A 14,446-nucleotide genomic window follows, 5' to 3' on the forward strand; every position below is an offset into this window, starting at 1 on the left:
CATTTCCTGCAATACTTTTTCATTGAAAACTGAATATTATTACACTCTCAAAATTTCAATTATTTTATCTTTTTATTTATAATATACATTTTTCTAGTATGATTGTATAGTCTTGAAATTGGAATGAATAATGTATTTAAATGTCACATGGGATATTTTTGGGTGATCCCCATTTGTGCGCATGCGCTTTACGCATAGAGACGTGAAGCCGTAACCAAACAAGTTGTACGTTTTGGCCACCCTCTTGCTGAATATTCTTCGTATATTTCAGAGCGTTTATTTACAAATGATGAAGGGTAACAGTAAAAATGTCGGTGGAAGCCTCAAAGACTGTCACTGTAAGTTGGAAATCTACAACTGTGTAATTCTTTGTTGAGAATGTGTGCTGTAGTTAGTTTTCGTTGCCCATCTATTTCGAAACTGACTCCTCATTTTTGTTCAGTGCTATTGTAAAGCTCAGCGTCTGTCTACAGTACACTAGCCCACGAGATCGGGGAGCTGCGAGTTCAAGACGCGTAGCCTACAGCATACTAGTAGTACAGCCTAGAGGCCCTAACGTTAGCGTTACAGCTACAGCGACCGAGCAAACAGTCGGGTCAACATACAAATAATCCCGCAGCAGACAAATGCAATGTAACAGTTCGTTTATAGGCCTACCTGTAACTGTTGGGGCCCTACTAGCTACTGTGCAAGCAGTTAAGAACCTACAACAGAGACTCGACCCCTTGGCCTTACATAAGTTATGGGTGCTCTCACGATGCACTGACACTGTCACTGATGTGGTATTGTGTGAAAAATTACCCTATCCATAGTTAATAGACCCTAACTAAGTTATTCAATTTCATGTCAATGACAATGACAACAAAATGCAAGGGGAATGGCTAGACAGAAAAGAATCTGGGCTAACTCGGACCACCTGTCCAAGGTGGGCCAAATTGTCCTGCTGGTTGATATTTATTTGATACATGATAGATATCTAATCTAGACTCTAGATTTCTATTTTTATTAGCAATCGTTTGTCTGTTTGTGCTCATTTTGTCTTTATGATGTCTTTTCTAACCATAATATTGATGGAATTGTGTTCAGCAAATTTCTGTGAAGATATTTCACAACTTCTTCTTCTTCTTCTTCTTCCATGAGAGTGACCACAATCAACTTGCTGATTATTCTGTCACTTTCAGGAGGTCTAAAGTTATGCGAGTCTTCAAAGGGTTCAAGTACTGTAAAACATGATGTGTTCGCGGCATGAAATTTTCACGAATTTGAGCCGACGGCCTTTTTCGTGATATGAAATTTTCGTGAATTGCCACTGGCGTTCAATGCATATAATGTAGACAAGAACTTTCGCCTGCATTTTAATTTTTCGAATCTTTGCGCTTGCCAAAATCGCAAAATTAAAATGCATGCGAACATTCCTCGTTTTACAGTAGTTGCAGAAAGAATCATCATCTATTTCATAAGTAAATAAAAGATCAATAAACTGACAAGTCAATAAATAAACAGTAATAATAAATAAAAACAATAGAACCCTAATAATGAAAAATTAGTGCTAAGCAACTACTCCTTGGCCGAGGCTCGTGACACAAGTTGCAGAAAAAAATCATCATCTATTATAAGTAAATAAATGACCAATAAACTGACAAGTCCATACATAATATTAGTAATAATAAAAACAATAGAGTCCTAATAATGAAAAATCAATGCTAAGCAACTACTCCTGGGCCGAGGCTCGTGACACAATGTGTCGATGGTATTTGGCCTCAACCACCTCCTGGGGTAACCTGTTGTAGTCTTAGATGGTTCTTGGTAAGAAGGAGTTTTGGTGATAGAGAGTTCTGCTGGGTGTGGTATGGGGCCAGGTATTGATGGTTGTGACTGAGGTCACGTACAACAATAGGGAGTGGTTGTTAAGCTGTTCCTTAATCATGTCAACATGTGCGAGATTATGCGTTATCTTGTACAGCATTGCACAGTTTAATAAGAGGTCAACAAGACTAAATTGACCCTATGCTTAGCCATTGTTTTATAGCCAATACAGCCTGAGCCAACCACTACCAGATCCTTCAAAACCAGGGTTCGAAATTGGCGATGGTCCGCTGGCCATTGGCCACCCAAAATCATGTCGGACTAGCTAAAAATCATAAAATTCTGAAGTAACTAGTCCGTCTGGCTAGCCAAAATATTGCTTCAGTGTCAAAATTGATTCTAGGTAGTCCGCCTGGCTAATTAAAAAAAAAGTTAAGTGCGACCCCTGAAAACCATACTATCACATATGTTACGATTTTCATATTTACTCATGAAAGCCAAATAATTCATGCCTACATACTATGAATTGTAACTTAGCAGTTCATGATATTGAGAAATATTTCATGGCCAAACCTTAGAGCATGAAATTTGTTTGAATTGTAAATTACACTCAACCTTGCAAGCATGATAGACACATCATGACTTAATGAGTCAGCACTATAAATAGTTTACCACAAAGCAATTTCAAACATGAACACATGTTTCAATTGTGGATTGTTCTAGAACGTTCTGTGGATGTTGTCAAGAGAATTTTCTTCACAGTTCATTCTGTTTTAGTATGTGTTTCACAAATTGGCCAACAGTCACCAAAGAAGAGCAGGAGTCCCTCACCAAGATGTTCAAGGAGTTGACCAAGGAGAACATTGGCTCCATCCGTGAGGACAAGCTGGACAGGTCTCAGTTTCGAGAGGTTCTCCACTCTACCTTCAAGATGACGGATGATGTGATGATGGATAGAAGTAAGCCCCACTCATCCTTTTCAAAACTAGGGGGGGGGGACATTGCAAGAAAGTTGCAATCACTTGTAAACCCCCTCCAAAAAAACAACAAACAAACAAACAAGCAAAACATTTGGAATTCTTGTGGTTGACTGCAAATTTGTAATCTATTGCAAGTTACAATTGATTCTGTCTCAGAAAAAAAAAACATTGTGCTTGATTGCTTGATTAATCACAAATCAGGTGCAACTTTACAAAGAATGTAGGGATGTACAAAAAATTTGCAACTGCGTGGCAACCCAACTTTTTTGCAACGCCCATATATTCTTTTCTCTTCTGTCATTTGTGGTTATCAGAGACTGCTAAAATGTTGTTCCTTTGTATTTTTTGTTTTCAGTGTCCAGTATATCAACTTTTCATTTTGTAAAAGAGTGTAGTGGAGTGATGACTTGCTTTAAATTGTTAATCTCCTGACAGCTTTCTCTCCCGTGGAGTCTACATGCCACACAGAGGCGAGAAGTTGAGTTTTTAACCCTACTCACTGAATCATCAATTTCATCATTCTTGATGGCCACCATAGCCTTTCTTTTTCCCAGCAAAGACTCTTCTATCTACATTGTTCTCCTGAATGAGTAGTGCACGATTGTAGCGCAATGACCAAGCTCATCCTCTGTGCGGAAGCTGACATTATTCATAACCTGTTGTTCTCTCTCTCTCCATCTCTCTAGTCCTAAGAGCATTTGACAAGGACAATGATGCCTGCATAAATCTCTACGAGTGGATCACAGGTCTGTCTGTCTTTCTCAAGGGAACACTAGATGAGAAAACTCAATGTAAGTATTCACATGATATCAAAATAAAATGTAAAAATGCGTTTGTGTATGTGTGAAAACATTTGTCATAGAGGTATTACTGTATCTAGAACTATTGTGCACTGTTGTTTATAAGAAGTCTCTCTTTCTTATGATTACTATTACAAGATTACAGCATTTTTCTAGTGTTTGCTTAAGATGTGGCATGTACTGTAAATGAAAGCAGAACATTTTCTTTTCAGGTCTGCCCATTTTCATTTTTTTTTTCTCCTTTAAAGCTTTCTGTGTTACAGACTTTGGAAAGTGTGTACAACACTGTTGGGATTTCTGTGCAAATTGACCCTTAAAGCACACAGAGCATTAGCCTTCTACAATAAGGCAAAGCAACAAATACATTTCCCTCACCTTAACCCATTGAGAAAGGGCTGATTTTGTTACAACACGCATTTCCCATAGACCCTTGCCCGAGTATACTCAGGAGTAGCCTTTAATGGGTTAATTTGCAATCATTTCTGCCTTTCCAATCCAACCCAAGTCTGCTTCAAAGTGTTTGACCTGAATGGCGACGGCTTCATCCAGCGAGAAGAGATGTTCCATCTCCTGAAGACGTCGATGGTGAAGCAACCCACGGAGGAGGATCCAGAGGAAGGCATCAAGGACCTGGTAGAAATCACCATCAAGAAGATGGTGAGTGCATCCTCCAATCTCCTCCACTGAATTTGAAATGAAGTGATTACTGCTATAAACATGGCTTGACTTTAGCAGTAGCAGCTTGGCCCGAGGCCACTAAAATTGATGTTGGACCGCAAAATGTCCAGAAAGGTTTTCATTAGGTTGCTTCGTTGGGCAACTAAGATTAAACATGAATTGCTGTGTTTATTTTTATTTCGGGTCAATACATTTCTTTTTGTGGCCACCAAAATGTCAAAATTAAGGATATTAGTGGCCCAGATGGGCCACCAAGAAAAAAGAAGATATGGTTTAGCTTTACTATAGATGCTCGGCAAAATACAGCATTGTGAGGTGATTTCACTTTCTCCCAGGAAGATCCTTGAGCTTATGGTAAGGGTGATGACTCAAGAACAGAAGTGAGGGTTGTATTGTCAAAACAAATAAAACAAGAACTTGTTTTCATGTTGTTAGAGCTCAAAATTAACTTCACCTTGTCTGTTGTGAATATTTTATACCTCCATTTGCAAATTAGTTGTGAAAAGTGTAAGTTGTGGTTATGTAATTGCATCAACATGAGAAGTTTGAATGAGCTATTGTTGTTCCCCCCCCCCCCCCATTCTCAAATAAGGACCTTGATCACGACGGCAGGTTATCAGCAAAAGACTTTGCTGAGTCTGTGAAGGCAGAACCACTACTTGTTGAGTGCTTTGGGGACTGTCTACCAAAACAAAAAGTAAGTGTCATGACCCTTGCATGAATACTAGCTAACATACTACTAATATCATACTAAACAAAGTTCGGTGTGGTTTAGGAGGAGGGATATATACCACAGTCAGACAATTCAGGAGGACATTCCATGAATGGGGACAACACATATTGATAGAACTTTTTTTTTAAAGAATGGAAAAAAAATCACTTTTTGGACATATCTACTCAACAAGCCATGTTTGATATTATATTGTCTGCAGTGTGTTTGTGAATTCGAGACGCATTTTTATTTACCAGCTATTCATAGGATGGTCCTTTCCATAAAGTGATACAAAAATCTAGTGCCAGGCAGTACCCTGTCTGCTGTGTTTGGAATGTGCAGCATTTCCTTGCTGGCATCATTGAGAAATATTTGCCTGGTAAACAGTAAGGTGTTTGAAATTTATGTGCAGTTCAGAGGGGAAAGAAATTGAAATTTGAATCAGATAAGTCATTCATTTTCTCATTGAAGATTGGATATTATGTTCAAGAGTGTAAATCCTGTCTTTTGCAATCCTAGTTTTTGTGGCAAAAAACATCTGGAAGCTCATGAGCCCTACTATGGGATAGGGCAGTTAGCTCCCTTGAAGTTTTGCTTGAACAAATTCTATCCCTTTAGCAAGGCTTTGCTACCGTTGATACAGATAACAGTGTTAGGCGGTTAAGGTTTGATACAGAGCAGCTTCAACAGTGAAGAAGCTTTGGTTGGAGTATACAAAATAGTTTTCCAACTGTCAATTGAATTTCATATTGGGTTTGATTCATGTTTGTAGGACCAGTATTAAAGGTATAGTTATTCCAGTGTGGGAATGTCTCATTATGCAACCTATGATAAGGAGGATTAATCCACACCATGCTTTAGATGTCAGAATGAATTTTTTTTGACCACATCATTTGCATCCCTCTTGTAGATTTGTGACCAGTTTCTTGAAGACTGCAAGAAGCTCATGCAACTGGATCTTCTATACCCAGAGTCAGTAGAATGGGTCACCAGTCTTGTCTCTTGCTTTGTAGCGTTTTATTTTGGTGTCTCGTTAACATCATAAGCATATCCATCACCAGTATGTCATCATCACAATTTATAAACCACACATAAAACCATCACATGCTTATCGATGTATGTTCCTGTGTGCTTTTCATGTCAATATTTGTAGCGTCTTTATGCTTGGTTTGTGCCTTTTCCCAGTCCATGGTAACTGAACATAACTACATCTTGATATAATGGTTTAATTTTACGCATAATAATTGAGATTGATTATCACAACCATATATATAGTGTGGGACTGTACGGGCTGAATTTTAAACAACAATGTTAGTATTAACAATTGCTGGCTCATATCATCATAATAATCGTATCACATTAATTTTAAGATATCAAAATGCTAGCAAAATAGATATTTGGAAATGCAAGTTATAAATGATTTCTATGAGTCTTTGAAGAAAAATATGAAAACTGTCAATGGCAGTCTTTGAAATCTTTAATAGTGAATCATTGACTTTGGTCTTAAAGATGTTAAAAAAAAAATCTACAGTCTACATCAATATCTACTTATTGCTTTAAAAAAAAAAGGCCCAACAACTACAAGGCTTTCACTGCTGGCATGCATTTGCTGTGATGTTTTTGTGCTTGTGAGCCTGGTGTTTCTGTGTTTGCGGCTTTAATTTAAAGATTTGGTAGAGACACATCGTGAAATTTTGTTTTGATGACAAATATGGTAAATGCTGCTTCATTTGTTATGAGGGGATTCAAATATCATAGGGTCAAAGCTTTTGAAATCATGCTCAAGGTACATGTATCTGCTTTTCTGAAAGAGCATATGAAAATAAATGTCCCCTCCCCCCCCCCCCCCCCAACTCCGCCACCAAAAAAAAAAAAAAATGTATTTTTATGGGATTCTTTTTGTTCCACTTTAAAGCCAGAACAGCTTAAGTCAGCACATAGTCAGATTGATTTTATACCCTTCTTGCTCTGCAACCATGATTCATATGTATGGCACATCAAATATCACAGCAAAATTGCTCTTTTGTGTCACGCATGTTGCAGTTCCCTCTGCACAAGCATCTTTTTTTTTCTGCACCACAAAATTTGACATAGCCTGATTTCAGAAAATGATGAATGCCTTTGGACAATGCTTATTGCTCCACATCCTTAGTTAAACATGTGATTGTAGTTGGCCAGTAAGGCTAATGATATCTCTCGTCAGTCAAAACATACTGTCCAAATATTTTATATGACTGAAAAAAAAAATGACAACAACCTCAGATATGACTCTCAGTAAAGTATATCTCTTGCAGGCCTACATGTATGAGAATGATTTGTTCTTGTTTCACGGTTTGTTTGCATCCATGTCAGTGCATACCAAGTGTTCTTGCTGTGTGCATGGACAAGTTTGATGTTACTGTTTTGGTTTTGATGGGGTTGGGGTGACATAGAGAGCTCTGTTCTATGAGCAGGCTGTCCGTTGTGGTAGCTTGCCCTCATGTTGTACTTTGACCACAGGCACTGGTCTGCAGTGTTGCCTGTTATGAGTCAGTACAGGAACAAGCTTTTCTGGTATTATGTACGATACCAGATTAGAAGTGTAAAATGAATCTCTATCCATGGATAATTGAATATATTTTCCTCCCCTTCTTAACCCTAACTTACCGGGCGGGGGCATAATGGCCCCCCTCGACACTTTGCGCGACATCTCTGCAACGTGAGAACACATCCACATGGCGATTCATGACAATTTACCTTGAAGCCTTGCGCAACTTTTAAGACCAAATTTGCGACGTCCAGGTACGCGCTTTTGAAGTTACGCAACATTATGTAAGTGCATGTCAGACTGAAAATTGCTCAAAAACATGATTTTGTGTACAAAACCAAATGAATGCAAATCAGGTTTCTATCTGAAATTCGTAATTGTATCATTATTTTTACTTTTAGTGATTAAAAACAATTAATTCTATATTTCTTTTGATTGAAATAGTATTGCCAATGATTCCCATTGAAAAAGCAATAAAAATCAAAAAGTAAAAAAACACGGAAATACATAAGAAATTATGAAACCAATAAAATACATAAAAAATTAAATCGATACCAATTTTTTTGACCTAAATTAAATCAGAATTCACCAAAGAGTCCTAAAGCAAAAAATTTTGAAGTTTGGGGGCTTTATTTAATGATTTCCAGCCACATTCTAATTTTATGCATAAATTAACATAATTAATTCATATGAAATAAGATAAAGCGATTTATTGAAATTTAACAACACAGCTTTATAGATTGCGTCATGAGTGACATGTGTGCCAATTTTTGTAACGAACACGCAAATCGCGGCTGAGATCATAAGGGGGCCATCATGCCCCCCCAGGACTTCAAGCTCACAAAATAGCCCAGGTAAGTTAGGGTTAAGACTCTTTGGAACATGAGAAAATTAACCCGTTGAGGACGGTTTGATTTTGTTACAACACACATTTCCCATAGACACCTGCCCGAGTATACTCGGGACTCATCCTCAACGGGTTAAAGGACAAGTTCACCTTCATAAACATAAGGATTGAGAGAATGCAACAATATTAGTAGAACACATCAGTGAAAGTTTGAGGAAAATTGGACAATCGATGCAAAAGTTATGAATTTTTAAAATTTCTGTTTTGGAACCGCTGGATGAGGAGACTACTACAGCTTGTGAGTCATATGCGTACAACAGTATAAAGAAAATATAAAGAAAATTCAACATATTTTCACTTTTTTCGCATAATAAAAGAGCACTTGACTTGCCTCTTTCTAAAGGCAGGGGGAATAATATTACCCATAACATTTGTCGGTAACGAGTCGGGGGAATGTGTACTTTTTTCATAAGATGAAATTTTGTGAAATTCTCTTTATATTTTCCTTATATTGTTGTACGCATGTGACATCTAAGTTTTTCACACACTGCAGTAGTCTTCTCATCCAGCGGTTACTGCACAAAAACTTCAGAAATTCATAACTTTTGAACGGATTGTCCGATTTTCCTCAAACTTTCAATGATGTGTTCTACTAATATTGCTACATTCTCTCAATCCTTATGTTTATGAAGGTGAACTTGTCCTTTAAGAAGTCTACATGTAGATGCACGTCTGATTTTTTTCCCCTCTGTGGGAGATGGAGATAGGGTTTGTGACTGGTTTCATGCATTGTGTGTGGTACAGTGTAGCTAACACTGCACACTAGCACTGGTCTGATGGTCCAGGACCGATAAAGATTACTGCTGGACTAGAAACTTTTTCAAGAATGGACCAGTAAAATAATAGAAAACCTTGGTACCCACTGGACCAAGAGACTGGTCGGACCAGTAGAAAAAATGGGTTAGTGTGCAGCCCTGGGCCCCTTTTCATAAAGCTTGTTATCAGTGGCAAGTTGTCATAGTTGTTATAAGCTACTGAAATCCTTGCATCTGATTGGCTTAGAGCAAATTTGTCATGGAAATGTTGCAGTTGTCACTGATAACAAGTATTATGAAATGGGACCCTGGTGTAGCTGTGAGTTCCTTGTTGCGAGAATCAACTGGACTGTAGGGTACTCACAACTTTATACAGCTCAACGTCATTTGATGCAGTTAGCAACAACCAGCAATCTTGAATGTATTTTCATTGTGGGCACCTTATGCATAAACTTGGATTAGACTTACGGTATGTCTTGTGACACTTCACAAATGCAGGAATGTATCTTGCTTTTATTTTTTTCTTCAGTTGTGACATACGTACCCTTTGTGATCTAAAATCAGTCCTTTTCAGAACCCATCTTCATAGCGCTATCATGGCAACTCAAACCCTTTGCTCTTCGATCAAGTAATAGTGCAATGCAGTCTCTAGAAAAGGTAGCCCCATCCTAGAATTGTACTTGTAGGTTTAGCTTCAAACGAAATGCAATTTACAATTGAAAGAGAGAGAGAGAGAATGATACAGTGTATCCTGCATTACATTCATCAGCTGTGGCTATTATTTTAGACATGATTGCAAGTATATAAGTGAAATTTGATATCTGTAATTGCTCGGTTTTAAAGCAAAATATGCTACTTGTGTGTTGTCTCTATTTTGTTGCCATGCATTACTTCTGCATCACCTTCCGTGGCAACGGTTTGACATAAAATGCATCAAATGCTCCCCGCTGTAGTACATTACGCAATTTAATTTTCACCATCTCCCATGCAGTCAGGTGCAATTTAGCCTTTAATCTAGGCAGAGCATGCAGCTATTGTCTTTGCTGTTATGCTAAATGCCTGATGCAGCGAGACTATTGCCTTTTCAATTAGGCGAAACGTCTGATGCAGCGAGTTACAAACAGTGGTAGCACCCACCACTGTTATCCATTCATCTTGCTTTCAGGATAGTTGTTGTTTTCTTGTTATCTATTTTGAATCGATGACAGTTTTTCGTACGAAAACTGACCGAGATTCAAAATCAACATGATAAGAAAACTATGCCTACCAGTGGATAAAGGCGGTGGATGCTTAGCACGTATGCACTTTTTGTAGTATGGGCACATCAGATGTATCTCTTAGCAAAGACGATATAGTCTCACTGTATCAGACGTTCAGCCTGACAGTAAAGATATAGCTGTATGCTCCACTTAGATTATAGGCTAGGTGCAACTCTGCTTGCTGTGTTTTCATGCCATGTACTGTACATACTAGAGGAAAAATTTGTGTATCCTATATATATTGAGTCTGCTGGCATTTTAATCCTCTGTGCCATGCAGAAATCTGCATTTGCATATAGTTCATATTATGGCATTGGTTTTTGTTGTTGTTTTTCCATTTCATATATGCCTCTACTGCTCATAACTTGCTTTGTGAAATTGAATTGGAAGTGGGCGAGTTTGGTAATTTGTGGCTGTGTTTGGTTTGGTGAAAATTAATCTTCAGATATTATGCTTCATGCTTAGGTTAGGTGCCAAAATTGTCGCATAGAGGTTTGTGATTGCAGGCGTCTCTGGCTCATATATTCAGCCGTATTCTTACTGCTTTAATGTGCATTTGTATACTTATTAATTCATTCATGCTATTGAGACATACACAGTGTATTTGATGGGTTGGAATGTGCAAAGTATTTTGGAAATGTTGTTTTATGTTCAAGAAGACTCATCAATGAAAATATTATCAAATGACTTTCACTAACATTAGCCTCCATGAAAGTTTCCACTTTAATAGTTTGTATGGGTACTCAGGTAGCTAACCATTCATCTATCTATTCATTTTCATGAATACATGTACAATTTTTAACTCTGGAAGAGCAAAATCATGTCTGTAATCGATCAGAATTTTCATGTAACTGTTCAACACAAATACAGCTGAAAGCCAAATAATTTGACATTTTCTTCCACTTCTTTTTTTCTAAAGTCTTAATAATACGGCCTTCCTAGCATTGCCAGGTGCCAATTTATACACCTGGGTCAAGTGGGACATAGTGGGTAAAAAATATCTTGTCTTGGGAGTCGGGAGTCTTGTCCAATATATTCCTCAGCACCCCTCAATGTAGTTACGAATATAATTTGAGTCAGTCAGTGATTAGTTTGTCTCGATAAAATTTGAATTTACCTCAAGAAGGAGGATATTTTACAAGAGAGTAATCAGTGCAAGGTTCCTGCATGGCATGCTCTTTCCTGCATTTTTTATTCATTTTTTTTAAATTTCACCCTGCACTGAAGTATCATGAAAATAATATCACTGGACGATTTTTATGCCTCCACCATGAAGTGTCATCAGAGGAAGGATTATTAAATATCGAATTCAAGACAAACATACTCAGCCTATAACTCGCAAAATCATGATGCAAAGACAAAGTACACTGAAACTGGTCCAGCATAAAATATCAATTGTACCAAAGTTCCACAAGTGCAGTAATGGCCAGTGAAACTGGCACAACTACAATGAAATTTAGGTCAGACGATCATCGATTATCACACGCTGGGGAGACCCCCTAGAAGCCATCTTTATCATGTGACGAGGTTCTCAGATTCACAGAGATTCTAACTTAGATTAGATGAGTATGATTTTCCCTTGAAGGTTCAACCTCCTCTACTTTTAAGGTGTGTAATTAGGTCATATCAGAGATATAGTTAGAGCACAGCTAGGAAAGAGGCATACATTAGGTTTCTTTCAAGAAGATAGCGTTATTTGAAGCACTATCCTATAGGATGCTATTTCATGAGCAGCATCACATATCAAGTGAATCACGAAACAGGAGCTGATGTGTATCGGACATTTATTTTATCCAAACTGTCTTGGTATCTTCTCATTGGACCGTGTGTGTGGTTACTAACCGCATTATAAGAGGATCCCACTACAAAGTATGTTGTGACTAGTAACAAGGACTATGCTCAAGCTTCACTGAAGCCGTATTAAAAAAGAAAAAGAAATGATGTCTAATGGCGTAGGCTCATACTAATTGCCACCATTTGCAATGAAGCTTTATCATAACACAATGTCATTGAGTATGTATCCGATTTGACAGCTAGGTAACCTTTTGAAATGTTTCTTCATGAATGCATTGTCACTGGAAGCAGCATATTCTAGATAGAGTGAAATCAATTTGTGTTCAGTGGCTATAGTTACTTATAACATTTATAACACTTATTTTGACAGGGTTTTTTTTAATACCAAAAGTGATACTTCTTACACTTTAATTGATGTAAATAACAGCAATTATAGCAGTTTTGATTGTTAAATAGTCATGATGATAATCACCATTATGATCATAGTTTTAAAGAAATCATTGTAATAATTGTTGAATGTATCATAATTATCACTAGGAGTATCACTTATAGATGTTTCCATGGAAACATTTTGTAAACCAGGCACATCAGTTTAGTTTTTTCAGTTATGTCAACTAGCAAACTTTATGAGGTATCTATATGAAATACTTTTTTTTTTCCAACACCCAAGGACAAAGCTGAAGTATAAGAGCAGACGAACAAAGTCCAGGGACTCCTCATCGGACTGCTCCTCGGATGAGGGGGGAGACGAGCAAGAGCGAGGACCGACTCGCAACCGCTCTCGCATCTCAACCAGCGGCAAGCACTAGCCCAGCAGCTTTGGGAGAAGCCGCGCCGCCGTGTCTGCAAACTTTGCTGTGATTGGTGGGAGTGAATTTTCATCCTTTCAGTATTAATCGCTGCCTTTGCTTCTTCCCTTCCTACTATGTGAGCGAAGCAGCTACATGTGATGGCCGGCGATGTGAGAAAAAAAAAGAATGCTCCTTTTTCCAGTTGGTTTAGCTTCATGGCTCCTCAATGCAAAGCACTTGGCTGCTTTTTGCTGTAACTCCATTTATCCTTGCCTAACTGGACATACATCATTGACGAAAACGTGATCAGGCTCTTTTGCCCGAACAGTGCCACACATCTTCATATCCCGCAGGATTGAGCTGGACAGAAAGTATTCACAACCCATCTCGACTAAAGTATTGCATGTTTTTCATATCCACACATGACACTACCAGTAATTTCCCCCTTTCTCTCTCTCTCCATCTATCTGTCTATGTTTCTTTTCCCCCTCTCTCATTCTCCATATTATTGTGTATATGTTTCTATTTCTCATCTCTCCCCCTTATCTATCTCTCACCTCTCCCTCCCTCTTTCTCTCCCCCGTTTATATAATCTCACAATCTCTCCTCTCTCTCCTTATCAATGTATCTGTGGCACATCTCTCTCTCTCTCTCTCTGTCCCCCTCTATCTACACATGTATATATGTCCTTATCTTTTCTATCTCTATTCTTGTCTATATCTCTCTAACTTCCTTCTCTGTACTGTATGTTTCTTTCCCTCCCCATCTATATCTCTTTATCTCTTCAATGTCTCCCCCATCGAAAATGTTTATTCTCTCCCTCCCTACCCCTCATCTCTCAACGTATTCTACCCTCCCTCAACCCCCCTCCCCCAGTCTATATTTTTCTATCCCTCCTTTTCTCATACTCCTTCTTTTTTTACTGTATCAACTGACATCGGCTCCTGTTACCTCCATTATGGTGCATTCCTTCGAGAAGAATTTGTCTCTTCAAATATAATACAGATGCTTTCCTATCTTTGTGCAAGAGCCCACTCTTCCAGTGCTGTAATGATAATGCTGCTAAAACCCACCCAATCTCCCATTCCCATGGTTACAGGCTTGCAGAGGTTGAGGTAGATGTGGATGCAGACTTGTGTTATCATAATCTGATGTGCTACAGCTGTTCTGTGATTCTTTTCTCTAGACGAATCATGCTTTCAGCAGATTGGCTGATTACTGCTTTTCTTGTTTTGTATTGTCCCTCTCGAAATCCATGTTCTTCAGCGCTGCCCCAACACCCTCCCCCCCCCCCCCCCTTTTACATTAAAGCTGATGATTCTTCATACTATATGAAACTCCCTAGAGAGGCATTAACATTATCTAAACAAAAATAGACAATTATCCCACAATATTCACTTTTGCTGCTTTGTTTTCAACATAAAACCAAACAAAAAG

At 38.2% G+C, this 14,446-nt stretch overlaps 1 protein-coding gene across 1 annotated transcript; it reads left to right on the forward strand.

Annotated features, from left to right (window-relative positions):
* The first annotated feature begins 286 nt into the window (after nucleotides 1–286).
* LOC139740157 (calaxin-like) lies at nucleotides 287–13,027 on the forward strand. The gene is made up of 7 exons (XM_071650748.1): nucleotides 287–338; nucleotides 2,610–2,765; nucleotides 3,473–3,577; nucleotides 4,092–4,243; nucleotides 4,857–4,961; nucleotides 5,887–5,948; nucleotides 12,889–13,027. Exons 1-7 carry the CDS (start codon nucleotides 287–289, stop codon nucleotides 13,025–13,027), a joined length of 771 nt encoding a protein of 256 aa, XP_071506849.1.
* The last annotated feature ends 1,419 nt before the right edge of the window (nucleotides 13,028–14,446 follow it).

This window comes from Diadema antillarum, unplaced genomic scaffold, assembly GCF_040938485.1.
Source record: "Diadema antillarum isolate AM-2024a unplaced genomic scaffold, OU_Dant_1.0 scf00000030, whole genome shotgun sequence".
Lineage (NCBI taxonomy): Eukaryota > Metazoa > Echinodermata > Echinoidea > Diadematoida > Diadematidae > Diadema > Diadema antillarum.

Excerpts from the sequence above, each read along its gene's own strand:
- LOC139740157 (XM_071650748.1), top strand. The coding sequence starts at position 287 with ATGATGAAGGGTAACAGTAAAAATGTCGGTGGAAGCCTCAAAGACTGT. Across the intron at positions 2,766-3,472 it reads TGATGTGATGATGGATAGAA|TCCTAAGAGCATTTGACAAG; the intron begins GTAAGCCCCACT and ends CCATCTCTCTAG. Across the intron at positions 4,962-5,886 it reads ACTGTCTACCAAAACAAAAA|ATTTGTGACCAGTTTCTTGA; the intron begins GTAAGTGTCATG and ends TCCCTCTTGTAG.